At 43.1% G+C, this 27,133-nt stretch overlaps 2 protein-coding genes across 2 annotated transcripts; both read right to left on the bottom strand.

The window, feature by feature from the left end:
- Positions 1 to 2,608: 2,608 nt before the first annotated feature.
- On the bottom strand, positions 2,609 to 10,516 carry LOC121923788. Its single transcript, XM_042454554.1, has 3 exons — positions 10,313 to 10,516; positions 6,748 to 6,914; positions 2,609 to 4,018 (listed from the first exon to the last, which is right to left on the bottom strand). Exons 1-3 carry the CDS (start codon positions 10,416 to 10,418, stop codon positions 2,720 to 2,722), a joined length of 1,572 nt encoding a protein of 523 aa, XP_042310488.1. The 5' UTR covers positions 10,419 to 10,516; the 3' UTR covers positions 2,609 to 2,719.
- Positions 10,517 to 18,526: 8,010 nt separating this feature from the next.
- On the bottom strand, positions 18,527 to 26,606 carry LOC121920565. The gene is made up of 4 exons (XM_042447690.1): positions 26,475 to 26,606; positions 23,465 to 23,562; positions 21,650 to 21,816; positions 18,527 to 20,360 (listed from the first exon to the last, which is right to left on the bottom strand). The coding sequence occupies exons 1-4, from the start codon at positions 26,516 to 26,518 to the stop codon at positions 19,092 to 19,094; spliced, it is 1,578 nt and encodes a 525-aa protein (XP_042303624.1). The 5' UTR covers positions 26,519 to 26,606; the 3' UTR covers positions 18,527 to 19,091.
- Between the last annotated feature and the right edge of the window lie 527 nt (positions 26,607 to 27,133).

Below are 27,133 nucleotides of genomic sequence, written 5' to 3'. Positions count from 1 at the left end.
TCATGGATATTATGACCAAATGGGCCTCGGATTTTGGACATACTATTGACATGTACAGCTGGAATTTGGCTAGAGAAAAAAAAAGGAAAATTTACAAAATCACAAACTCTCCGTGAAAACTTTTGGGAAATGGAACACATATGGCACTTAACACCCAGTAAAACAGCAACATTTTATAAAACAGGACCCGGCTTATTTTGGAAATGTAACAAAACAGTGGGAACTTGGTTTCATGTTTGGTGGAGATGTCCAAAACTAAAATTGTATTGGAAGAGTATATGTATAGAAATAGAACACATGTTAAAAATCAAATTTGAAATGAGACCAGAGACATATCTGCTAAACATGCTGGATAAGATTAGTTTTCAAGTTAAGAGAAAATACAAAAGAATTCTGCTTTATTTAGTAACTGTGGCAAGAATCGTAATAGTACAGTGCTGGAAAAATCAAGAGATGCCTACCTTGGAAGATTGGTTAATAAAAATTTTCGAAATGCAGAAGATGGACATGTTAACAGGTTGCTTATCACAGAAAGACAGTACAATAATAGCAGAAGAGTGCGACCCGATTTTGACATACTGTAAAAAGAGACAATAGGGTGTGGATTACAGTGAGCTAAATGCATCTAATGTATGATTAATGTTTGATAGGATTGGTACAGTAAGATCAATACTTCGAGGATACTAGCAGTAAATAAAGTTAGACAGAAGAAGAAGAGGGAAACTTTTACAATGTAAAGTGTTGAGACTAGGCTTTAAGGCAACGATGGAAGTAAGGTTTATACTCAATTTATTGTCTGACACTGCTCCCCAAACATCTGCCCTTTCAGAGAAAAGGCTGTGGCATTTGCCTGCTGCCCTTTAAAAAAACCTGAAGAGATGGTGTGAGTGGAGACAGACTCAGTGGGAAGAGAAATTTAATATTTTAATTTCCCTCCAATTTTTAATTCTTTTCACATTTTCTTTCAAAACATATCTTAACAAATTTTCACTTTAACCACGTCAAACTATGTTTTAATTTTGCTAGTTGTTTATGTCACAACTATTGCCATTATATGCAGTGATATAAAGGAATTATGATTTATGAGTCACATTAGTACAAAAAACATTAATAAGGATACTGTATAGTGTGGTATGGGAGAAGGTCAAGGGAGGACAGATTGAAACTATGAGTTATCGCACCAGGTGACGCTGACCCTAGTGATACCACTGAATTAAAGTGGTGTCAAACTGGACTATTTCTGTAGCATAGATGCACTCTCAATGGCAAAGCAGATGTCTAAGAAAAGCCCACGAACAGGAGATGCTAACAATAGCAGTTTTCTGTCCATGCTTGCCAGCAGTTGCAACCTATGCCTTCCACAAACCTGGGGGACTAACAAAAGCAAGAGGTAGTTTAAAAAAGAAAAAAAGAAAAGCCAAGTCAACCAGGTAAAACTCAAGCACATAAAGTAAAATTGGTTGTCTCTTTAGCTCTGTGGCTCATATAATAATTTCAATAACAACTTAATTAGTTCTTTTCCTTATGAATTAGAGTTGACAGGTGAAAAAAAAAGGAACAAGGCTCTAGTCCCTTTAGTGCTTACATAGGAGGAGGAATTTCAGGTGGTGTTTCTTCTTGGTAGACTTACACAGCACTTGTGTTTTTGGGTTGTGGCAGGAGACCTTTGGGTTTCCACTTACCTGATGATTCCATCAGCTGCTTAATCCATTATGACCATTGGTTCTTACAGCTGAACTGCCTTACAGCCTTTTTGAAGTTTCTCTGTTACAAATATTTTTGCAAATATAAATAAATCAGCAGATATAAATATTCTCTGCCATGTCTTTTTCCTGAGGCTGCATCTGCACTGCAGGAATAACAACACCAATCTACCTGCCATGGCTCAGTGCTATGGGATTCTGGGATTTGTAGTTTGGTGTGCCACCAGAGTCCTCTGACAGAGGCTAAATATCTCACAAACCTACAAACCCCAGAAATGTTGTCATATTGCATTATTGCTACAGTGCAGGTATAGCCTGAGTATCACCAAATAAGTTGTTTGGGGAATGTTCTGCTTAATTTGCCATGTAATACCTTAATTTTTTGAGCTATTTTTTAAAAAAGACATTTGAACAAATCGTTATGCCATTCTCCTAGGAATTGTTAGCAGTAGTTTATTTTAAGCCAATGTATGTATTCGTTTCAAATATGACTGTTATATTACTTCAAGATAATCTCCTGCTGATCTCTCTTGGATTTTGATTCTACTAACTCCCTAGCATTCTGTGAACATCTCTATCTGAATATAGTTGGAAGGCAAAACTGAAAGAAAGAAAGAAAGAAAGAAAGAAAGAAAGCTTTATTTCAAAATTAAGTTATCATTTATACAAATCACCATTTTACGCATCACATCTTGACTCCAGCACACATGAAGCTGCCGTTTCACTGTACCAGATGGACCCTTGGCCTGATCCTGCACAATTCATTTGATACTATAGCACTGACAGGACAGAGGAGAAAAACTAGAAATCCCAACATGCAATAAACTCTCTGAACATACATACACTTCCACAAAACGCATCCCGATTTTTCTCTACTCTTATCCCAATACAGCGGACGACAAAACTGGCATTATCTAAAAAAGCTTTATTGAAAACCTAATAACCATCTTTAATTTTTTAAAAAAACATTTAAACAATTTTGGCCCAAGGAAGTGTGGAGGATTTTAATGTCCACATCAGGATTTTAATGTCCACAGGATATTCAGATCAAGACCCTCTTCATAGACTCTCTGGAGGAGCTCTTGGCAATTAGGTTCAGATATGGATGAAACTGAGTTCATGCTGATATGCTCCAGCTGATTCTCTGAGGACAACAGCTGGTGGATGGTGCCAATGGACATTTGGACTTCAATCAAGGAGAGCTTGCGGAGTGCTAGCAAGGCAGCACCAGGCGGGTCCAGCACCTTCTGAAACACCTCATCCAAGGAGAAAGGCAAGTAAGCTAGCTCCAAGTCTTCTAGACATGGGGAATGTTTCAACAAGGATTCAAGGCATTGTTCCAAGAAAATGATGTGACTGGAAGGCATGGGATTCCATATGTCATACAGCACTAGGGTAATGTTCGATATCCGAGGGAATTCTCTGGGAAGAAGGTCAGAGTCCCAACCTGGTCCTTCAATGTTTGGTTGCTTGCCACATGGAGTGCGTAAGTTAATGCTCAGATTCCGGAGATTCACACAGTGATTCAGCAGAGCCTGGAAAGAGGAGCCATCTTCAAAGCAAAAGCCATTGATTGAGAGGGATTCCAGTTGAGGTCTGAGTCTTTCCATCACCGGCAAAAGGTCCTTCATGTCCCTCTTTTTCCGGCAGTACAAAGTCAGTTTGGTGATATGGCAAGCTGATGAGAAATGCTGGTCTATGTCAGGACCCTCACCGAGCATCACGGTTATTTCTGACAAGTGTGGGCACACAGCACAGACCACAGGCAAAGAGGAATCCATCACATCATGTATTTCCTTGAGGGCCAGGGTGAGTCGGGGCCACTCCTCATTTGGGTGGGAAGACATTCTGTGCCGTGCCACTTCCTCCAGAGAAGGAAACCTAGAAGGCTTCCAGATTCTCTCAAACTGCCCCTCATGGATTGAAATCACAGCCTCTATGAGAAAACCATGTACCAAGAACTTGAGCTTAGGCAAAGCTATCAGCAGAAAGGCCAAGTCCTGAATGAGATTTATAAGGGCAATCCTAGATTTCAGTGGACCAAGTACAATGGTCTCTAAAGCTTGGCCGCCGAAGGAGCGACTAATGGGGTTGTAGGCCAGATGAAAAAGGGATTGTGAGAACAGCCCTGGACAGTTAGAGATGTCCAGTTGACAAAGCTTTCGGAGGCAGGTGCCAGCAACTGACAATACATGTGCATCACATTGGGTTTTAGACAGGTCCAGCTTTATGAGATGTGGCAATCCTTTAAGGAGTTCAGCCAGAGTACCTGGAAGAAGCTGGTTGCAATTGCAGAGAATCAGAGAGGTAAGATTCTGTTGTAGGAAAGGAAAAGAGCATTAGTTGGCAAATGTAAAGTTGAATTGGGTTGGTATTTTGACCATGCATGAAAATGATGTCCTCCTCAGCATCACCACTCTAGCCAAAGAAAGGTTCATCCCTAACCCTTCTTATTTCTCTACTGTTTTCCAAAATGAACATTTCTCCAGATATCATACTAAAGACCATTAATAATGAAAAATATTAATAGTTTTTCCTGTGAATTTACAGTCTGTGTTAGGAGTGCATGGAATTCTGTTTAGGCTGGCATCTCTGTAATATTTTTTTAACCACTGTTTGCTGTTTATCTGCACAACCTGGTTTTTTAAAAGTATCTTCTAGAATTTTTGCCACCAGAGACATCATTGCAGCAGATCAAAGTTTACCGTGGGTATTCACAGATTATTTCAATAATTAACTACTTTTGTTTCTTCAGTCTATGTTATGAGTAGCTGATTCTCTCTTATAAGTCTGCATTTCTGTGATTACATGCCTTTATTACTAGTTGAATGGGCCGTTCAGTTGACATTGTTCAACAAATTTGAAATTGTTTTCATTTGTAGATATAATCTTTATTTACTGGCTTTTTGCTTGAACGTATGTGGTGTTTCTATTTTGTTCTTTGATGTTAAATAAATGTTCATGTTGTTGATTATTATTGTTGTGTGACTTCAAAGTTGTTTCCAACTTAAGGCAACACTAGCATGGGGTTTTCTTGGCTAGTTTATCAAAGGGGGTTTGCCATTGCCATTCTCTGAGGCTGAGAGAGTGTGACTTGCCCAGGGTAATCCAATGAGATTCCTTGTCTGAGTCAGAATTCAAACCCTGGTCTCCAAAGTCATGGTCCAACACTCAAACCACTACACCAGCCTGACTCTGCCTGTTGTTGATACCAGCACATTTATTTTAGTATTATTTTTATTTTGCATACATGTTTAATATACTACATAACATTTCAATTACTGCATTTTCCGGCGTATAAGATGACCGGGCGTACAAGATGACCCCCAACTTTTTAAATAAAAATCTAGGGTTTAGCCTATACTCACCGTATAAGGCTACCGTCCTCCTGAGTAGCGTGGCAGCCGGCCATGCACGTGCGCGCTGGCTTAAAGGGGCCTCCAAAGGCCCCTTAGAAGCCGGCACGAGGCTGCCGGCCTCCAAGACCTCTGGAGCCCTGAGAGGCCGGCGGCCCCAGACCGTGAGCGCTGGCCTCTGGGGGCCCCTCAGAAGCCGGTACGAGGCTGCTGGCCTCCCAGGCCTCATGAGGCCTGAGAGGCCGGTGGCCCCAGAGCATGCGCGCCAGCCTCTGAGGGGCCTCCAAAGGCCCCTCAAAAGCCGGCGCGAGGCTGCTGGCCTCCCAGGCCTCCGGAGGCCTGAGAAGCCGGCGGCCCTGACAACACGCCCGCCCGCCTGGCCACGGGGCTGCCGGGCTCAACCCAGCATAGAAGGTGACCCCCGACTTTTGACCCAATTTTATTGGGTCAAAATGTCACCTTGTACGCCAGAAAATATGGTATTTGTTCTAGATATTTTTATTAATCATGATCTTGTTTAGTATGTGTTCTTGTGTCAGGGATTTGGGGGCATCTCCAGAGAACCATTCTGTCACAACCAGGGTGAACTTTACTTATTGGCAAAGTCTGAGAGCCAGTGTGGCATAGTTGTTGGGTGATGAACTAGGACTCTGGAGACTAGAGTTCAGCTCCCCACTTGGCCATTGAAACCCACTGGGCAAGTCACACTCTCTCAGCCTCAGAGGGTGCCAATGGCAAACCCCCTCTGAAGAAACTTGCCAAGAAAGCCCCATGGTAGGTTGCCTTAGAGTCGCCATAATTCAGAAAAGACTTAAAGGCAACACAGCAATAGTCTTGGAACAGTTTAAAAACTAGTAGTTTTGTTGTGACTTGAACCCATTTCCAACAAAAAAGAATTCTACTGAAGACAACACTTTGTGCTTCTGATTAAATAGGTTCTAGCCAACAAGAGCTCAGTTAATCAAGGATACCCAGACTCTTGGATGTTTCACAATCACAGATGCCAAGAACTAGGACCATAAGAGCTAAAAGTTATTACGACTGTGTCCCGTGACATCTAATAACTGCATTTTGTAATAGAAAGCTTATAGTCCTCTTTCCCTTTTTGTACAGAGTGACCAGATGTCATAAACACAAGGAGGACAAGGCACCACAAAATGTAGGGCATTCAAGAAAAATGGAGGACATTACCAAACCAAAAATACTACTGTAAGTGTAAATTCATGCTCAGCATGGAGGACATTTTGAAATTCCTCTTGGACAGAAGGTTGAAATGTCCTGGAAAAGGAGGACATCTGGTCACCCTGCTTTTGTAACTAAAGATTCTTGTCAAGACCTATTCCAAACCTTTTGCCATCTTTCAAAAAGGATAGGGTGTGCTGCATGTGTAGGCAAAGAACGAGAACAAGGGCCGTCTCAGAAATAGGACTTCTCCAAGAAATACAACCTGCCTTCCATAATCCACAGATTTTTTTATCTATGAATTCAAGCATCCACAGTTTGAAAATATTTGTAAAATAGATAAATTCCAAAAGAAAAACCTTGATTTTGCCATATTATACAAGAGACACCATCTGACCATGCCATTGTATATAATGGGAGTTTAGTATGCATGGATTTTGGTATCCATGGGTGGTTTTGTATACCAAGGGCCCACTGGACCTGCCCAATTCCTCCCTGCCCCTTACCTTGCAACATTTGGTAATGACTTGGGCAATGTCACTATTCATCAGATGTGGGCAGTCAGTCAAGTTCACTTCTGTCACTTCTGGCAATAGGAGGGAACCCAGCATGCTGGAGGAGAGGAGTTTCTTCTCTCTCAGTGACTGGAGCAATTTCTGGATAAGGGAGCCAGCTGGGAGGAACAAAAACAAACAACCACTGAGTTTATCTTGGCTTAACTGAGGGATAGGACCACTTAGCCAGTACTCAGAACAGACATTTGGGAGTCCAAAGACTCATGATGCTGGGAGAATTCAAAGACCTAGCTGTGTTAGTCTGGAAAAATCAGTCTGCAAAGAGATCTTGCAACACCTTTGAGACTAAAAAAAAAAGCTAGTAGCATTAGCTTTCATAAACTTCAACCTACTTTGGGTAAGAGATGCAAGGGCATTATCTTACATTTATTTTATGTTTTGACAGAGCAAAATTTTTCCAAAGTGCTCATGGTGGCATCCATGGTTCTCTGACCAACAAAAACCTGATTATCTCAGTTAACCAGGGCCTTGAAGTAATGGGTTATTAGTAATGCAGTTGCTTATAACTTTGGGGGGGAGGGGGGTAACAAGAGTATACCAAAGCCACATTTCAAAAGCAATGAAACGGTAACAGCAAAATTACTTTATTGATGTAAAGCAAGGAACATCATGGAAGATCTCCAGAGATTGTTGGACTGCAGCTCCCAGCATTCCTCAATACTGGCTATATTAATTAGGATAGGCTAATGGGATCTGGAGGATCACATCATTCCCACCCCTAGTGTAAATAGTAATGGTTTTGAGTTACATTCAATTTGCCTTTGAAGAACATTTGATAGGCATTTTGATATTCAGGTTTTATGTCATTGTTTTAGCAATCCTAGGGATCTTATAAAAGAAATTAATGAATATGACCATAAACAACACAACATCACTGTTTTCATCACTCCAACAAGTAACAGCTATAAACTATTTTTTAACAAAATCAGCAACAACAGACGAAGCTACTTTTAATTTTCTAAACTCTGCAGCCGTGCTGGGGGTTTGTAATTGGGTCTCCTTTCCTCCAGCCTGATGCTTTATGCCAACCTTTGCTATGTTTGCATTCCGGATGGTAGTGGTGGGACTACCACCCCCAGATGTTTTGACCTTCAGCAATCCACACCACAGATGGAAGTTAACATCCAACTATCCATAGGACATCAGGTTCTCCAGTTTCAACATGAAAGGTTCTCTGGTGTTCTTCCTCTCCATTTCTTCTCTTGTACTAATTAGAGGGCTGTTCATTTGTTCCTCAGCCAACTCCTTATGGTGCACCCACCATAAGGCTTGTTGTTGTTGTTAACTGCACTCTAGTCAATCTCAATCCGTGGCAACCCTGTAGGTGAGACATCTCCAAGATTCCCTTCCCACCACTCTGCTTAATTCCTGCAAATTCATGCCTGTGACCTCCTTAAGAGAGTTCGTCCATTTAGCATGTGGCCTTCCTCTCGTTCTACTTCCCTTCATTTTTCTTCCTCTCTTTTTACTATCCTCTACCTATCCTAGCATTATCGTTTTTCCCAATGAGTCATGCCTTTTCATGATGTGTCTGAAGTACAACAGCCTCAGTTTTATCATCTTGGATTCCAGGGAGATTTCTGACTTTATTTGTTCTAGGACCCATTTGTTTGTCTTTGTGGCAAATTAATTGATTTTCTTCCTGTCTTCTTTATTAACTGTCCAGCTGTCACATCCATACATCATCATATCTCAGCGGCTTTCGATACCATAGACCATGGTATCCTTCTGGAGCGCCTAGTAGAGGTGGGTATCGGGGGCACTGCGCTCCAGTGGTTCTGATCCTACCTTTCTGGGAGGTTTCAGATGGTGCAGCTGGGAGACATGTGCTCTGATAAGAGGGCCCTCACATCTGGGGTCCCTCAAGGAGCCATTCTGTCTCCCATGCTTTTCAACATTTACATGAAACCGCTGGGAGAGATCATCCGGAGACATGGGGCGCGGGGTCATCAGTACGCTGATGACACCCAAGTAGTCTTCTCTATGTCTCCGACTGATGCAGTGACTGGGGATGGCATCTCTCCTCTTGTGGCCTGCCTGGAGTCGGTAATGGGCTGAATGAGGGAAAACCGACTCAGTCTGAATCCAGAGAAAACGGAGGTGCTCGTGATAGGTTCCCCCGGCCCGGGGATGATGGTGGTTCCACCTGTCCTGAACAGGATCACGCTTCCCGTGAAGGACTCGGTACGCAGTCTGGGGTTGCTCCTTGATTCGTCCCTCCACCTTACATCTCAGGTGGATGCGACAGTCAGGAGCACCTGTTACCAGCTCTGGCTGATTCGCCAGCTGCGCCCCTTCCTGGACCGGGGGCAACTTGAAACGGTAGTACACACTCTGGTAACCTCTCGTTTGGACTTCTGCAATGCGCTCTACATGGGGCAGCCCTTGTACCATACCCGGAAGCTACAACTAGTGCAGAATATGGCAGCCAGGCTGGTTACTGGCATACCCAGAGCCAGCCATAACCACCATTGCTTAAAGATCTGCACTGGCTGCCTATTCGCTTCCGGGCGCATACAAGGTGCTGGTTATTACCTATAAAGCCCTAAATGCTTGGGCCCAGGATACCTTGAGGACCGCCTCTCCCCATACAATCCGCCCCGCACTCTCAGAACATCGGGCAGCAGTTATTGAGGGTTCCGGGGCGCAGGTTAGCCTCCACATCTAGGAGAGCTTTCACCATCTCGGCCCCGACCCTCTGGAATTCTCTGCCATTGAGCTCCGCTCGACCACCTCCCTGGCCCAGTTTAAAAAGGGCTTAAGACTTTTCTGTTTCAAATCAGCATTCCCTGACACAGGCCCCAATTAGTTCTCTCCCCCCCACCATGTCAGCAGTGGCAAGCTGGCTAGATTGTTTTAATGTAGATTGTTTTAATGTAGTTGTAAATTTTAATGTAATTGTAATGATTGCTTTTCTGTTGATGTTTTATAATGTTGTACACCACCCTGATTATATAGAAGGGCGGTATAGAAATAAAATTTTTATTATTTTATTATTATTATATGAAAAACATTGGCTTGTATGATTCTCACTTTTGTGTATCCTTGCCTTTTAGGATCTTTTCTAGTTCTTTCATAGCTGCCCTCCCCATTCTTAATCTTCTTCCGATTTCCTGGATGCAGTCCTCATTCCTAGCAATATTTGATCCCAGGTATGACAACTCTTTTACTATTTCTATTTCTTTATTGTTTAGGTTGAACTTGTCTAGCTCCTCTGTGATCATTATTTATGTTTTCTTTATCTTTAACAATAAGTCTGCCTTTGTATGTTCTTCCTTGATCTTCCTTAGTAGCTGTCTCAGATGTGTGAGATTTTCTGCTAGTATTATGTCACCTGTGTTTCTTAGATTGTTGATATTACTTCCTCCTGTTTTCTTACCATATACCATAAGGTAGCTGGACTCTTTTTTTCTATCTCCCACCTCCTTTCATGTGTAATTAATCTTTTACCCAACATATTATGGGGTTCCCACAGTGTAGCAAGTGCACTACTTACCCAGTTGATGGATCCTGTAATCCTTGACCCACATGCTCTCCATGTTCCTAGCCACATTCTCCATGCACTGCCTCTCCAGGGAGAGGATGCTCTTTCTCTTAGGCATGTAGCTTCTGGAGACACAGGCAAGCAAGAAGTGCTGGAAACAGAGAGGAAACTTTCTTTCATTTATGGCAGACAAAAGAAGATGGCTGTTGGCCAAAGTCATTGTGGAATAATAATAATAATAATAATAATAATAATAATAATAATAATAATCAAATTTATTTATGTTTCCCCACCTCTCCTGGTGGATCGAAGCAGGGTTACATACTAAATAACAGCACAAAGTGTTTATACATCAAAATTCAATTAAAAGCAGCTAAAAACAATAAAATATTCAACATCAGACAGATAATAAAATGCCTGCCTCTCCCAATGGCATGAGATGTGGGACAACAACAATTAAAAAGCAACATCAGTTTTAAAACATCAGTTGAAATACACATCAATAATACACATCAATACAAATAAGATGTACAATATTAAAACAATCAACATCTAAAACCGATCATTTAAAATTCACAGTTCAAAAATCATCTGGATACACCTGCCAGAAGAGATTTGTCTTTAATGCTCCTTTAAAATCAGACAGCAAATCTCTGCAGCAGGTCATTCTACAGTCTTGGGGTGGCTGAAAAAAAGTCTTCTGGCTGACAGTTGCCAACCTAGTCCCTTGGCTGGCCGCCAAAACAAAGTGGGCATTTCAGAACCAGAGCCACCCCCATTTGATCTCATTTCAAACACTGCCGAAGTAATGCAGTTTGGGACTCGCTTTAACTACCATGGCTTAGAATCATAGAATCATAGAGTTGGAAGAGACCACAGGGGCCATCCGATCCAACCCCCGCCATGCAGGAAATCACAATCAAAACATCCCCGACAGATGGCCATCCAGCCTCTGCTTGAAGACCTCCAAGAAGAGAGACTCCACTACACTCCGGGGGAGTTTGTTCCACTGTCGAACCGCCCTTACTGTCAGGCATTCCTCTAATGTTGAGGGGTGGAATCTCTTTTTCTGCAGTTTGCATCCTTGCTTCGGGTCCTAGTCTCTGGAGCAGCAGGAAAACAAGCTTGCTCCCTCCTCATATGACATCCTTCAAATATTGAACAGGGCTATCATATCACCTCTTAACCTTCTTTTCTCCAGGCTAAACATCCCAGTCCCTAAGTCGTTCCTCATGGGCATGGTTAATGCTCGAGAATTCTGGGATTTGTACTTTGTGAGATATTTAAAAAAACAATGTTAACAGTAAAAAAAAATTAAAACCAGGTTATTAAAATCTATTAAAAACACACACACCAGCACTGTGATTAGCAATATTTATGCATTGTGTAAGATGAGTCTGACATCATCCTCATCCAATACCTGTGGGAATAGAAAACTCGTAGCTTATCTGCTAAAAGAAAGTAGGGAAGGTACCAGTCTCATTTTTTTGGGAAGGTACAATAACATCAAAAAATCCACAGAACAGTGGATAATTCTTATGGGCCAACCAAAATGCCACAGTTACATGTTGCAAGCTTTCCAGCTCCATTGCCCCAGACCTCAGTGTGACCAGATGCTCCTTCTTTTCCAGGACATATCCTCATTTCAACTTGTGTCGAGGAAGAATTCCAAAATGCCCTTCATTTGAACATGAGCCCATGGAGTAACACCATGTTTGCTGTTCCCCTTCAAGGAAATTGTTCTACTTGGCAGCCTGTCCTAGCTTCAAATAGGAGGATAGGATGGATCCCTCTAACTTCTTTTTTTCTAGAATCAGCAGCAGACAAGACTCACACCCAGGACTCAGGGTGCATTTGTTTCTCGGGGGGGGGGGGGGGGGGAAGGATAGCCAAATGTGTTGGGTAATGGGCTGCTTCAGGAGCCAATACAATGCTGAAAGGATTTTTTTTCCACCTAATTTAAGCAAAATGGCACAAATTAATAATTTAAATGTATGTTCAGTCAAGAGTTTGTTGCTATGTGAAGTACAATTTCATAGAATCATAGAGTTAGAAGAAACCACAAGGGCCATCCAGTCCAAACCCATGCCATTCAGGAAATCACAATCAAAGCATCCCTGACAGATGGTCATGCTAAGAGTTCTATAACTGCAAGTCAACAAGGCGTTTTAAACCAAGAAAAATACACAGTTGAGTATAGTGCACCCACGTCATCACAGGCACACTATATGCAGGTTTGAGCATATGCTAAAAACTGTGTAGAGCTGCGTGGGAGCACCCACAGTGCGTGTGGCCGCTACCGTGCCACCACATGAATGAGGCTCAAGCATACGTGGTATTTGGCTTATGCAGGGATGTCCAGAACAAATCCCCCACGTAAGCCAGGGCGCACTGTATGTCATTCATAAAATACAAGACATGCTATGTCAGTCTGGAAAAAAAAAAAAAACCACAACAGTATGCAAAGGGATTTGTAGCACCTTTGACCCTAAGGGCCAAAGAGGACTGGACATAAGCACCAGCTTGGGGTGGGGGCATGGGGGCATAGTGTTTGATGATGCATGCTCTGATGCCACCCCAGCTGGCGTCGCACCGCCCACCCAGACAGCGGTTGGCATTGCGGGCACTCCCACAGCACAGCGTTCAGATGCTGCAGGAGGAACACAGACGAGCCACCCCACAATGGAAAGGGCAGCTTTCTTCCATCCCCAAAAAGCAGCAGCATTTTGCCACTTCTTTTGGGCCAGAAAAATGCCAAATTGGGGCCACAGCATGTGGTTGCAGCAGCCTCGACCCGGCCCTCTGGCCCTATCTGAAAGAAAAGACGTTGGTGGCATGAGCTTTGGTAGACTTGAGCCTACTTCCTCTCCTCATGCATCTGAGGAATAGGCTCAAGCCTACCAAAGCTCATGCTACCCATTTTTTGTCTTCCAGTTAATCTCAAAGGTACTACAAGACAAGATCCCTTTGTATAATAAAACCATAGTACCGTATATGTAATACAGCTGTTTGTTGTTATTGTTGTGTGCCTCAAGTCATTTCTGACTTATTGCAAACCCTTAAGGTGAAGCTATCCACGGGTTTCCTGGCAGGTTTATTCGGAGTGGGTTTGCATTTGCCATCCTTTAAGGCTAGAGTGTGACTTGCCCAAGGTGGCTTTCCATGGCTGGCATGGGGATTCACAACCCTGATCTGCAGAGACATAGCCCAACCCTCAAACCACTACACCCAGCTGGCTCTCATTATAGCTGTAAATAAACCATATGAAATGATTTAATATTTATATTTTAGCTTTTATTTGGAAATGCCATCCATTTTTCTTGAATGCCCTACATTTAGCAGTGCCTTAACCTCCTTTGTGTTAGGACCATTTGTTCACCTGCCAGAGCCAAGGAGAAAGTGACACTAAGTTACCCACAGGGGCCTCAGCTTGCTCTGAAAGACTATGGGTACCCCCACCAGGCTCCTAAAGGGAGCAGGGGTACACTGTTCCCAGCACCCCATATTTCCCCCCATAGAACAGGCAGAGCATCCCCTCTTGTCCGCTTCTCTAATGCCAGGTCCCTTCACTGCCCTCTTGTCACAAATGTACTACTCAGAAAAGAGCCAGCCTGGTGGTTTCAGCATTGGACTAGGACTCTGGAGACCAGGGTTCAATTCCCAGTTTAGCCATGGGACCCAGTGGGTGACCTTGGGCAAGTCTCTCTCTCTCAGCCTCAGGTGAAAAAAGCCAAGACAAAGCCCTCTGAAGAAACCTGCCAAGAAACCCCCATGATATGTTAGCCTTGGGCTCACCATAAGTCAGAAAAGGACTTGAAGGTACACAAAAAATGGCTTAGAAGAGATCACAGCAACTGGAATCCTAATTTTGGCAAATTTCTTGGCTTTCTCCCGGTATAGGGACTCAAGGCAGCTCACACAATTTAAAACAGGGGGTTAAACACAGTGCAAGCCTTAAAATGTAAATACAAGTTTAAAAAAAGCCCACAATTAAACATTTTTAAGAAGTTAAAAACACTGCATGTTAAAATTTTAATCTATTAAAAAAAAACTCTATACCAGTGGTACCAAACTTTGGTCTTACAGTGTGTTTTTGAATTTAAGCTTCCAGATTTCCTCTTGACCAAGGGACTGGGGTTCTGGGTCTGAAGTCAAAAATCTCGGAGGACCAAAGTTTGGGAACCACTGCAAGCCTATACAAATCTTCACATTCACCTGTGCAAGAGAATTGGAGAGCCCACGGACATTGAAAAGTAAGGGGGGAAACTTTCTTTCTGTATGCCTCCTTGGTCCCCACTCTGGGAGAAAGATGGCATATGACACAAAAGAAAAAGAAATCTTTTCCCAACCTATCTCTGTTCGAAGGTCTTTCCTTCCTTCAGTTCAATTCAGCTTCTACTCCTTCTCCCAGCTGTGCACTATTGATGGGGCCCAAAGGACTACCTTTATAGCCTGGCTATTCGTTGGATTTGAGTATGTAACTCCAAGTAGCCTGTGCACTTATTCCTTGGGGTTTTTTTAAGCAATACTCAGAGGTAGCTTTGCCCGTTCTTTCCTCTGAAATACAGCCAACACCATTACCTGGGGTTCATTGGCGTCTCCCATCCAAGGACTAACCAGGGCTGCGTTCCTCATGCTTGTTGTTGTTGTGTGCCTTCAAGTTATTTCGACTTATGGTGATCCAAAGGTGGACCTATCCTGGTGTTTTCTTGGCAAAATTTGTTCAGAGGGGGTTTGCTATCCTTTCCCTTGATGCTGAGAGTGTGTGACTTGCCCAGGGTCGTTCCAGTGGTTTTCATGGCTGGGGCTGGGAATTGTACCCTGGATTCTACAAACATATCCAACATTCAAACCACTTCCCATCCTGGCTCTGGTTCCTATGTTTCCTCTTGAGTAACCACCACAGCAGGAGGCAGAGACACTTTGATGTGATTCCGTTACCCTTTAGGATACAGGATTGGTGCCTTTAGAGCAGTGGTTTGAGCATTGGACTGGAACAGGAGAGATGGCTCAAATCCCTGGCTTACCCATGGGAACCCACCTGGTGAGCTTGGGCAAGTCACACCCTTTCAGCCTCAGAGGATGGCAATGCCAATGGCAAATGCCCTCTAAAGAAACATGCCAAGAAAAACCAATAAGGCCTTAGGCTAACCTGTCGGAAACAGCTTGAAAGGCACACAGAAACATCCCAAATGTTGGTCTCCAGGTGTTTTGGACTTCAATTCCCAGAAGTCACCAGTCAGGAATTCTTGGAGCTGAAGTTAAAAACATTGAGGAGCAAAGTTTGGGAACCATTGCTTTAGAGCCGTGATTCCCAAACTTTGGTCCTCCAGATGTTTTGAACTTCAGCCCCTAGGTTTCTTGACTGTTGGCCAAGCTGACTGAGGCTTCTGGGAATTTAAGTTCAAAACATCTGGAGGAGCAAGTTTGGGAACCACTGCTATGGAATATGTAGGCAAAGGCTTTCTGGGGAGTGAGATGGCGGCAAAGAGTAAGAGGTGTCCAGGTGGGGAATAGTTCAGGTGAGGCTCTTTCACTCCACTTGTTTTCTCTCAACAGGTGAAGGTCCTCAGGGCTCTTTTATTTACCTCTACGAATTGAAATGGGAGTGTGGCATAGTGGTCTGAGTGCTGGATTAAAAGTCTGGAGGCCAGGTTCATATCCTAGCTTGGCCATTGAAACCCTCTGATGACCTAGTACAAGTTACACTCTCTCAGCCTCACAGAAGGCAAAGCAACCCCTCTCTGAACCAATTTTGTCAAAGAAAACCCCATGATGGTTCTCTTGTGTGTGTGTGTTGTGTGTGTTGTGTGCCATGTCATTTCTGACTTATGGCAACCCATCATGGGCTTTTCTTGGTAAAGATTTCTTCAGAAGTTTGCCAATGTCTTCTCCTGAGACTGAGAGCATGTGACTGACCCAAGGTCACTCACTGGGTTTTGTGCCAATCTGGAATTGAATCTGGACTAGCGTCCTATCATGGGCAAGATTTGTTCAGAAGTTTGCCATTGCCTTCCCTGAGGCTGCGAGAATGTGACTTGCCCAAGGTCCCCCAGTGGATTTCATGGCTCGAGCTGGGAATCTACCCTGGTCTCCAGAGCTAAGTCCAGCACCCAAACCACTACATCACACCTGCCTTCAGGTTCTCCTTAGGGGAGAGAGAAGTCAGAAACTACTTGAAACGTACCCAAACAAATGGAACAGCACTTCTTCCTCCTGCTTCTTTATTAAAACTGTTCTAGAAGAGGGCCAGTCATTACTTGCAATCAGAAACAAAACTGACTCTTGCATTGGGGAAGGGTCAGCTGCCTGCAATGAAATGCAGGAGGATGAAATGAATTTCTGGGTGGGATGAAATGCCTTTTCTCATTTTCCAAGGGTGCACCAGTTCAATTTCCAATCCCCAGTGCTGCCACTGTGAGCAGCTTCCAGGTGGCCCCCTTGTAGAACATGGTGGGGAATAATTTTGTAGACTGAAGGTCCTAGCAACCCTGCCTAATAGAGCCAATGGTAAGGGAGGCTGGAAAGTATAGTCCAACGACATCTGGGAGGGCTGCACTTCAGCTGCAGATATTACTGATGTTGTTGTGTATATTTCAAGGTCATTTTCAACATTTGAACCTATGCATGGGGGTTTTTTTTGGCAACTTCTTTAGAGGGGGTTTTAATTGCCAATCCTTCCTCGAGGCCTCCAACAAGACTTCCAAATGAAATTCTTCCCACCCTCTGCAGGGTGTGTGTTCCAATGTCAAACAGCCCTTACAGTCAGGAAGTGCTCCCCAATGTCGAGCTGGATCCCTTTACTATACTGTACTGTAGTTTGAACCACAGCTCCAGGGGTCCTATTCTCTAGCAGCAGAGAACGAGCTTGCTCCGGCCTCAAGATGACATGCTTCCAAATATTTAAACAGGCCTATCATCTCACCTCTTAACTTTTTCTTTTCCAGGCTAAACATACCCAGCTCTCTAATCTGTTCCTCACAGGGCATGTGTTCCAGACCTGAGGTGCACCAAAAGCCCCTTAAATATTTCCCTAGCATTCTGTGACAGTTTCTAGAGAGCAAAACAGTTCTCAAATCTTCAGATTAAGTTCTGCATGTGGTGTGGACTTTGAACTCTCAGAATCCCTGACCATTAGCCATAATTGCTGGAGTTCCCGCAAGTTGAAGTGCCAAACATCTGGAGAACTAATGCTCTTGTGTGCAATAACAGTGACCACTCACCCCAATAAGAAAGATTTAGCTCTTTGGTAGGTTCAGCATCAATTCGCATATAAAAGGATTTCTCTTATGTACAGTAATATTCTCCTCCTAGCAGTACTTACTCATTTCACAAACCTTTGCTTTCTGCTAGCTTTTAAGAAAATGCTTGTGAAAGCTTCACTGTACACCTTGCCAGCAACTTCCTTTTATGTTTATCTACCTGTAACTGTTCTTGTGCTTCCTTGGACTATTGGATTGCTTGCTAGTCAACACACACTTTCGGATTTTACAGCTTTCGTCATCTTTATGGTAAATATATATATATATATATATATATATATATATAATTTTTTTATTTCTATCCCGCTTTTTGCCAGGCAATCAAAGTGGCGTACAACAGGTTAAAATACATCCATATATACATAATACTCCCCTTAAAACAAGATTAAACAATGTAAGATTAAAAACTACATATTAAAACAGACTATGCTAAATAAAAATCATCATGGGCAGAGTTCGCTGGATGGGAAGTCTTATTTGTGGCCGAACATTTTATTCCGGGAAAGCTTGCCAGAAGAGATCCGTCTTAATGGCTTTTTTAAAGCTCTCTAGACTGCTAATTTGACAGATCTCGTCCAGCAGGCCATTCCATAAATTGGAAGATATATATATATACAGCGCACCCGCGTATGATGCGGGCGCGCCTTACGCGGCTTGAGCATACGTGCTTAAGCCACAGGGCGCTCGCAGGGCAGAAGGGGCAACACGTCCCATTCAATTGAATGGTCACGTGCGCCTGTTGCGCCCCGTGCGCTGCCGCACCGCCGCGCCGCCATGCACGAGCCTCATTGTTTACAATGGGGCTTGAGCATAATTCGCCTTACACAGAGGGATCCGGAATGGATCCCCGCGTAAGGCGAGGGCCCACTGTATATGTGTGTGTGTGTGTGTGTGTGTGTGTATTCAAATTTAATAAAGTCAAATTTATCTAAACTGTATTACAGAAACAATAATTTCAACAGTGTCTAGTTTGCAAATCTCTTCCACATTACAAGAAATCGTCAATCGCTCTTACAATTTTTTACATAACAATATATCCTAATACTGAGAAGAAGAAAAACACTCCACATTAAAGTAGCTCAATACAATCTCTAGCTATTAATTAGATCCAATTCACTCTCCATAGAATAGGATCATTAACATTCCAACTAATACAAATTAAAATGAATTTAATTTTATATATGTTTCTATACCATATAAATTTAACTTTTTAACATGTCACATCATTTATGCTGCCATTTCATGATCCCTGAGAGTCTCACATGAGCCAGAGGATGTTCCAAGTATTCCTCATGGAAGTAAAATCCAGCAATGGATGCTCATTCCTAACCACCAAACCAAGTTGGTGGACTAAATGGGCATTTGATCTGATCAAGAGCTTGGAGGTAAGACGACAATTATAGAAAAGCAGCTACCACGCCTAGCGAGCAGTTGCCCCTCAATGGACCAAGACACACACATGTGGAGCTGCCATTCCAATGTATGGTTTTTCTTCATTGCAACACAACTTTCAGATCAAGACCTTCCCTCTAGTCTCTCCAGAAGGTCTCATTATAGACTTTCCTACCAAACCTTGAGCAACAAGATATGTGGAGGTGGCTCAGCTGATTCTCTGAGGATAGAAGCTGACGGATGGTGTGAACAGGCACTTTGTAGCCAACAACTGAGAGCTCACAGAGACGCAGCAAGGCACTACCAGGGGGGTCTAGCACCTTCTCAAACACCTCACATATGCGAAAAGGTAGGTGGACAAGATTCAAGACTTCCAAGACTTGGGAATGTTTCAGCAGAGACAGAAGGCATTCTCTCAATATCTTTTGATGCTGGGAAGGCAAGGGATACCTTGTGTGGATGTACTCCAGGGAAAAATCAGAAAGCCAAGGAAATTTGAGAGGTGCAAGACTGAAGTCTGTGCAGTCTGCTTCCTGCACAGTCAGCTGCCTGCTGTGTCCAGGCCCCGGTAGAGTGGAAAAGGAAGCGCTGAATTTGTGGAGATTTGCGCAATGGCTCAGCAGGGTAGGGAAAGACAACTCATCCCAAAAAATAACATTGCTGATTGAGAGGGATTGAAGTCGAACTCCAAGGACTGCTGTCACTGGCAAAAGCTCTCTCAGTTTCGTTTGGTTCATTTCCCTGCAATTGATAGTCAGGTGGGTGAGACTGCAGTAGGATAAGGAGCTTTGGCTCATGCTTTGACCATCTGGTGGAATCACTGTCAACTTTGTCAGTTGTGGACACATGGCAAAGATGACAGGCAAGGAGGATGCACACACATCATGTACTTCCTGGAGGGGTAGTGTAATTCTCCCTTTCTTTGTGTGGGTGAATGTTCTGCACCATGCCAGCTGAATCAGAGAGGAATACTCACACGGCATTTGAGTACGGTCAAACTTCTTACTGTGGATCAAATGCAGAGTCTCTTCAAGAAGTTCATGGGTCAGGACCTTCAGCTTGGGTAATACCAACAGCACAAAGACCAGAGACCAAATCAGGTCTTGGTGCTTTACCCTGGATGTCAATCCTGTAACACTGAGCCTCTCTAATTCTGGGCAGCAGAAGGAGCATGTATCATCATCATAGGCCAGATAGAAGAGTGAATACGGAGATAATCTCCTGCAGTTGGAGATGTTCAATTCACGAAGCTTCTGGCAGGAAGAGCCCACAGCTAATAACACTTCTGTGTCACACTCTGTCTCTGAAAGGTCCAGTTTGGTGAGACACCGCAAACCTTTTATGAGATCCACCAGAGCCTCTACAGGGATCTGAATACAGCCATGGAGATTCAGTGTGGACAAATTCTAATTCAGAAATAAAAAGAGAGTAAAGGGGGGGGGGGGGGGGCAAGGTTTATTTTTCTTTTTTACTTCAGTGTGAATGTGATGAAGCTTCCCAACATAATCTTTCTGAAGAGCCATGGATTCACCATCTCATGCCCTGTTTCCTTGAAATATTACTTCCCCATGGGCATTTTGGTCACAAAAATAATCTATTTGCTCTGTTCCTGAATCCTGCAATTTGGCCTGCAACCCTTCTGTGTGTTTTTGGACACAAAGCCTCAGAATAGATATGCAATGAAGGGAGAAAATATGGATTCCAATATGGAAACCAACAAAGCAGCTTATGGTTCCTGAAACATTCAAAGATTCATTGCTAATAAGAGCTTGTGGGTTAGAGTCTGCTCAGAGACATGGATTCCATTGCAGAAGTGGTTCTCAAACTCTGATTCTCCTGATGTTTTGGATTTTGATTCCTAGAATCCCTCTCCATTGCTGGGGCTTCTGGACATTGATGTCTGAAACATCTGAAGGACCAGGGTTTGAGAGCCACTACACTGGAGAACAAAGCTTAATGTAGGTAATGGAATGGCATCATGCCCACAAAAGCTCATGCCACAATGAATCCGTTAGTCATTCAAAGGCTATGCACCTCTTTTGTATTTTGCAAGAGCATACTATACCATCTACCACTCTGGAACAATTCCTTATGGGGAGCTCCATCCCAACCAACAAGCAAAGGCAACCAAGAAATGCCATCTTTTCAGCATGCTCCTCTCAACCCAACTACACAAGATCCTGGTTTGTTTGTTTGTTTTTCCCCCTTTTCATGTAAAGCAGGAGGATACCAAAGGTGGAGCAATCTACCCTGGGAGGGGGCAAGCAATACGGGGGCACATTGTTCCTGGTAAAAGCAGGGAGGAAGAAAGTTAGACTTGACTGGCTATGTGGGCACAGGCATTGCCTCGTGCCCCCAGAATTTTCTTCCACAGCAGAGGCTGCAGCTACAGCAGTGTGAGTCCAACAATGAGAAGCAGAGGTATGTGACAGAAGTGGTACCCGACTCTTGTCGCACGAGAGCTGCTGTACTCCTTTCCTGTCCGGGACTTACTTGCTATCAATTCCCAACTACTTAATCTCAAAAACATAGCCATGTTAGTCTGGCATGTAAAGGGATCTTGTAGCACGGTTGAGAGTAACTGAAAGAAAGAAGCTGGTAGCATTCAGATGTTTCTTACTTGGCACATTCTCCTCACAATGCGAAACAACCCCTGTCCACTTGACTATCCTCCCCATCACCCCTACAGACTTACCTTGCACTGTACTCTGATGGTCTGGACAATAGTTTTGTCAACCAGCTGTTGGCAGATGTTCAGGTTGAGCACTGTTAGATTTGGTACAAGGAATGCATGCAGCATAGCAGGGGTGAGGCGATTGCTCATGTTCATTGACTGGATCAGCTCCTGGATGTGGACATCAGCTGAGGGAAAACAAACTCACCAGATGTTAACCTGATGCTTTGAATAATGCAGCTTTCACTTGGACAAGTATACTCCTCAGAAAGTGGGATCCAATGGAAAAGATATGTAGTAATTAGTGGACAAAACAGACTGCGGAAATAATCTAGCTTGAGACCACTTTTACTGCCCTGGCTGAGTGCTAGGGAATTCTGGGAACTGTACTTCTGAGACATTTAGCCTTCTCTGTTAGAGAGCTCTGGTGCCACAGCAAAGTACAGTTCCCCACATTCCCTAGCACTGAGCCAGGGCAGTTAAAGTGGTCTCAAACTAGATTATTTCTGCAGTCTATTTTGGCCCTAGATTTGATTTAAAGTATTTCTGGAAAGACTATACTATGGTGAAAGTAAAAAGGTTACATAGAGGTGGAGGAAAAGAAAGAAAAAGAAAGTGGAAGCTTTTAAGATATGATAAGTGCCAAATCTTCATGGGGAGTTTTTATCATCATCATCATCATCTACCTAGCTATGGATTTGTTAAACTGTGCAATTACAAATTCAGTGATAAATGATGTAATTACTTTGTTTTCTATCATTTATGTATTTTTCTGAAAAAAATATGTATTAAAATATGATTTAAAAAAGAAAAAAGACCAGATGGAGATTAGGGGACTGAGTAAAACAGTTTTCTGGACATTCTCTTATTTCATTTAATATGTGTATAACTCCTTTCTTAAGAACTCAGGTGGCATTTATGAGATTGTGTTGTGTGAGATGGTATTCTCCAAGCCATGCAACACACTCACAATCCTCATAAATATCCCACAAGGTGGGTTGTAAGTGAGAATGACAGGCCAGGAATTTGGCAGCCAAGCATTTGAATTTGGGTCTCTACAGACATATTTTTCTGTCAGCTGGGGAAGCCCTTCTTATTTAGGCAAGCCTTTGAAATGTACAGTAATTACGCAGCAGTGATGTGTGTGTGTGTGTGTGTGTGTGTGTGTGTGTAAAGTGATGTGCTGCATTTTTCTATTTTTTAATTGGTAATAATAATAATAATAATAATAATAATAATAGGATTTATTTATATACCGCCCAATCACTGGGAATCCAGTGATTTTTTTAAATGTGACTGTTTTTAACCATAGTTTTCTTTTGTTTTGGTTTTAAATGACATTATTATTTACTTCTTTAACTTTTCTAAAATACAGTGGGCCCTTGGTATCCACTGGAGTTTCGTTCCAGGTCCCCCTATAGATACCAAAACCCATGGATGCTCAAGTCCCATTATATACAATGGTACAGTAAAATGGTGTCCCTTATATAAAATGGCAAAGTCAAGGTTTGCTTTGGATTCTTTAAAAATATATTTTCAAACTGTAGGTGGTTGAATCCGTGGATAAAGAATCGGTGGATATGAAGGTCTGTTTGTTAAGATTTTAGCTTAATCTTGTTTTAAATTACTGTAACTGCCTTGGATCAAGAGGATGGTGGGTATAAATTCAATAAACACAGAAACATTCATTCATTCATTCTAGTCCAGCACTCAAACCACAACTCATCCTCCCATAGCAGCACTGAAAGGAGCAAGAAAAAGAGGAACCCACTTCCCATGTGCTCTTCGCACTCAGCACATCCAAGCCCCCCTTGGTGTAGCAACAGAGGTACTTGCCCATGTAATTGACCCAGACGGGCTTCATATTCTCAGCCACAATCGCCAGACACATGGTTTCCAGCGAACTGACCCTCCAACCCTTCGGCGTGGAGTTCCTGGAGTCACAAGGAACACAAGAATGTTAGAAATACTTCTCAATTTTTTTAGTGTAGTTGCTGACAAGCTTTGGTGCCATAGGTCCAAAACATACTGGAGAAATAATCCAGTTTGAAACCACTTTAACTGCCCTGCCTCAGTGCTACGGAAACCTGGGAACTGTAGTTTATTGTGGCATCAGAGCTCTCTGACAGAGAAGGCTAAAGGTCTCACAAAACTACAGTTCCCAGAATTCCCTAGCACTGACCCAGGGCAGTAGCAAACTAGATTATTTCTGCAGTGTGTTTTGGACCTGACTGGTCATCAGGATGCAAAAGATCCTGTAGAACCTTTGAGACTAAGGTTGCATCTGCACTGCAGAAATAATCTGGGTTGACACCACTTTAAGTACCATGGCTCAATGCTATGGAATTCTGGGTATTGTATTTTTGTGAGATATTTAGCCTTCTCTGAGGAAGAAGCTGCCCTGAAAAGCTGGCCCAGACATCAGAAGCCGAGGGGCAAAAGTTTATTCCTACAGTATTTCTCAAATAGTGGGGCGCACCCCCCAGGGGGGGGCGCGACTGAGGCTCCATAAAGGGGGGCTCGTTTGACCTCTGCAAATACTGTCATATATATAAACGATACTATTTACAGTCGTGCTGGGGGCGCGAATTGTTTTCTTCTTCCTAGGGGGGGCATGACAGAAAATAATTGAGAAGCACTAAACCAACCTTCAGTAGCTTGACTGCTAAAGGGATCAAATCTTGGACAGGGATGGGAAGCTGAGAGCAAGCTAAGCACCCTAACAACAACAACAACAACAAAATTTTCATCAAAGGGCAGATTGTTGTTGCTGTGTGCCTTCAAGTCATTTCCAACTTATGGTGACCCTAGGACCTATCATGGGGTTTTCTTGGCACGTTTCTTCGGAAGGGTTTTGCCATGGCCATCCTCTGAGGCTGAGAGAGTGTGACTTGCCCAAGGGCACCCAGTGGTTCCCATGACCAAGCTGGCATACGAACCCTGGTCTCCAGAGTCCTAGTCCAACACTCAAACCACTACGCCATGCTGGCTCATCTTTATGGAATTATAGTTGTGCCAATAAAGGTATGGGCTACCTATAGATTTTAACATTGCTTTTTTAAAGAAAGACATGAACTGTAGTGCCCATGCAGAAATACAAGCCTTTCATTCACTATTATGATATCCTTCCATCTTGAATCCCACTGGAGGAGAAAGGCAGGATAGAAATCCTTGAAATCAATCAATCAATCAATCAAAATCTTTCCATCAAATACTCTGAACAATTTAAAGTTCTCCTCTCATTCCAACCCCCAAATCCCTCATTTGGTATCAATAGACCAATCAATAGACCAATCAGATTAAAGAAAGAGGTATTGGTCTGTTGATATCAAATGAGTTTAATAGATTTGTAGGGTGTGGTGTAGTGGTTTGAGCCTTGGCCGATGGCTCTAGAGACCAGAGTTTGAATCCCAGCTCAGCCAATGGAAACCCACTGGGTGCCCTTGGGCAAGCCACATTCTCTCAACCTCAGAGGATGGCAATAGCAAACGCTCTCTGAAGAAACGTGGCAAGAAAACCCCGGATAGGTTCACTGCCTTAAGGGTCACCATTAGTAGAAAGCGATTTGAAGGCACACAATAACAAAGGAATTTTATCCTCAATCATAGCAACCCTGTGAGATAAGAGAAAGAGACAGTAAGATGCTGTGTGAGTGAGCATTTTAACCCCTTTAATAATAATAATAATACTTATTATTATATACTGTAAGAGTATATCGGAGAAGATAAACAGTAACTAGCTGAAAGGGAATATGCTGTTTGAGTGAGCATTTTAACCATTATCATCATCAAGGGGTTAAAATGCTCAAACAGCCAGTGTTCCCTTTTAGCTAGTTCTCTTGCCTAAAAGAAAAGGGAGGAAAAAAAAGATAAGAATGAGTTAGTCCTTTGCATGATAGTAGATAACAGTTGGGTCAGAAAGGCCTCTTCCTGCTATTCAGGGCCTTTTTATTGCTCTTAAGTGGTGTCTTAATGCCTACCCAAAATAAGGAATGCCAAGCTGGGCCTCTGTGGGACAGTGACTCAAAACAGTCCTGATAAGAGATGTAAATAAAGGGGCCCAGGAGGAACTAGAGATGTGTATATTTTGTCTCCAATGACTGAAAAGGGGTGTAGGTGGATCCTATTACCAGTCAATGTATGGCTTGTAAGTTCTTTGTTTGAATTCCTATAAAAAGGTATGTCACCCCCCATTTCTTTCCCTTTGCTTCAGACCTGGGAGATTTGCTCCTCTGAAGCCAAACCTGGCTTTTAAATAAAATCAGCTGAACTTTCACTTCTTGGGTCTTTCTGGATTGTCTTCCTGAAACATTTGCAATACTCTTAGATATTATTACAGTACAGTATGTTGTTGTTGTTATTATTATTATTATTAAAGGGGTTAAAAGTTTAACTCACACAACATGTTCCCTTTCTGCTAGTTACTGTTTCTCTAACTTCTCTTATATATCATTACAGCAGAAAGAGAGAGACTACAAACTCTGAATCACTCCAAGGTCTCCTATCCGCCTCCTTCTGGGTGGATTACTCGGGAGTAAACATGGAAAAGCAGGGCCTTAATAAAAGCCAGGGGTTTGGGCTCGTCTTGGAAGCTAAGCAGGGCCATGCCTGGTTAGTCCTTGGATGGGAGACCGCCCACTCATTCTAGGCTGAGACACACTGTGGTTGTGGTTGTGTGCCTTCAAGTTGTGTCCCCACTCCTGGCGGCCCTGTAATGGGCTTTCCTTGGCCAGATTTGCCCAGAGGGAAGTTTGCCCTTGCCTTCCCCTGAGGCTGAGAGAGTGTGACTTCTTCTTGCCCAAGGTGGGTTTCCATAGCTGAAGAGGGGGATTCGAACCCTGACTCACCCAAAAAGTTGATAGTATGGCGGTAGGGAGGAGAAGCTGTCCATGACTCTCCCACGTGGAGCCAAGAAACGGAAAGGGTCCACCTCTTCTTCTTGGCTGGGCTTGGAACTGAAATCTTCCCCAAATCCAGGATTGGCTCTTGACTCGTGACTCGGGATCCCAGATCACCGCCCCTTTGGTGCCTCCCCTCCAGCCCCTTTCAATTGCGTTGTTGTTGTTGTTGTTGTTGTTGTGTGCCTTCAAGTCCTTGACTTATGGAGACCCCTAAGGCAGGGAACCCATTCTGGGGTTTTCCTTGGCAAGGTTTCTTTAGAGGGTTTTGTTTTGTTATTATTATTATTACTATTAAACTTTATTTCTAAAGCGCTGTAATTATACACAGCGCTGTACAAAGTCGGTAAAATTAAAGAGTATATGAAAGCCTGCCCGAGGCGTACATTCTAAGATAATAACAATTAAAAGAGGAATAGATAAAATTACCATATAGAAAAGAAAAAACAAATTAAAAATATCAAATATAATTTGTTTTTTGCCATTGCCCCCACCCTCTGAGGCTGAGAGAGTGTGACTTCTTGCCCAAGGTCACCCCAGTGGGTTTCCATGTAAGGATTTGAACCCAGAAGGTTTGAGTCTTCGACTATGAACCTGGAGGCCAGGTT

This window comes from Sceloporus undulatus, chromosome 2 (genome assembly GCF_019175285.1).
Source record: "Sceloporus undulatus isolate JIND9_A2432 ecotype Alabama chromosome 2, SceUnd_v1.1, whole genome shotgun sequence".
Taxonomy (NCBI): Eukaryota; Metazoa; Chordata; class Lepidosauria; order Squamata; family Phrynosomatidae; genus Sceloporus; species Sceloporus undulatus.
The sequence above is the reverse complement of the archived record's forward strand: the minus strand, read 5'-3'. Positions and strand labels throughout refer to the sequence as shown.

Bases quoted from the DNA above. Each gene is read 5' to 3' on its own strand.
- LOC121923788 (XM_042454554.1), bottom strand. From the start codon at position 10,418: ATGCCTAAGAGAAAGAGCATCCTCTCCCTGGAGAGGCAGTGCATGGAG. The intron at 6,915-10,312 runs GTAAGTAGTGCA...TGTTCCTCCCAG, and splicing joins TTACAGGATCCATCAACTGG to CTGGCTCCCTTATCCAGAAA. The intron at 4,019-6,747 runs GTAAGGGGCAGG...TTCCTACAACAG, and splicing joins TCATTACCAAATGTTGCAAG to AATCTTACCTCTCTGATTCT.
- LOC121920565 (XM_042447690.1), bottom strand. From the start codon at position 26,518: ATGGACAGCTTCTCCTCCCTACCGCCATACTATCAACTTTTTGG. The intron at 23,563-26,474 runs GTGAGTCAGGGT...TTGTGACTCCAG, and splicing joins CCATACTATCAACTTTTTGG to GAACTCCACGCCGAAGGGTT. The intron at 20,361-21,649 runs GTAAGTCTGTAG...TTTCTGAATTAG, and splicing joins CCATCAGAGTACAGTGCAAG to AATTTGTCCACACTGAATCT.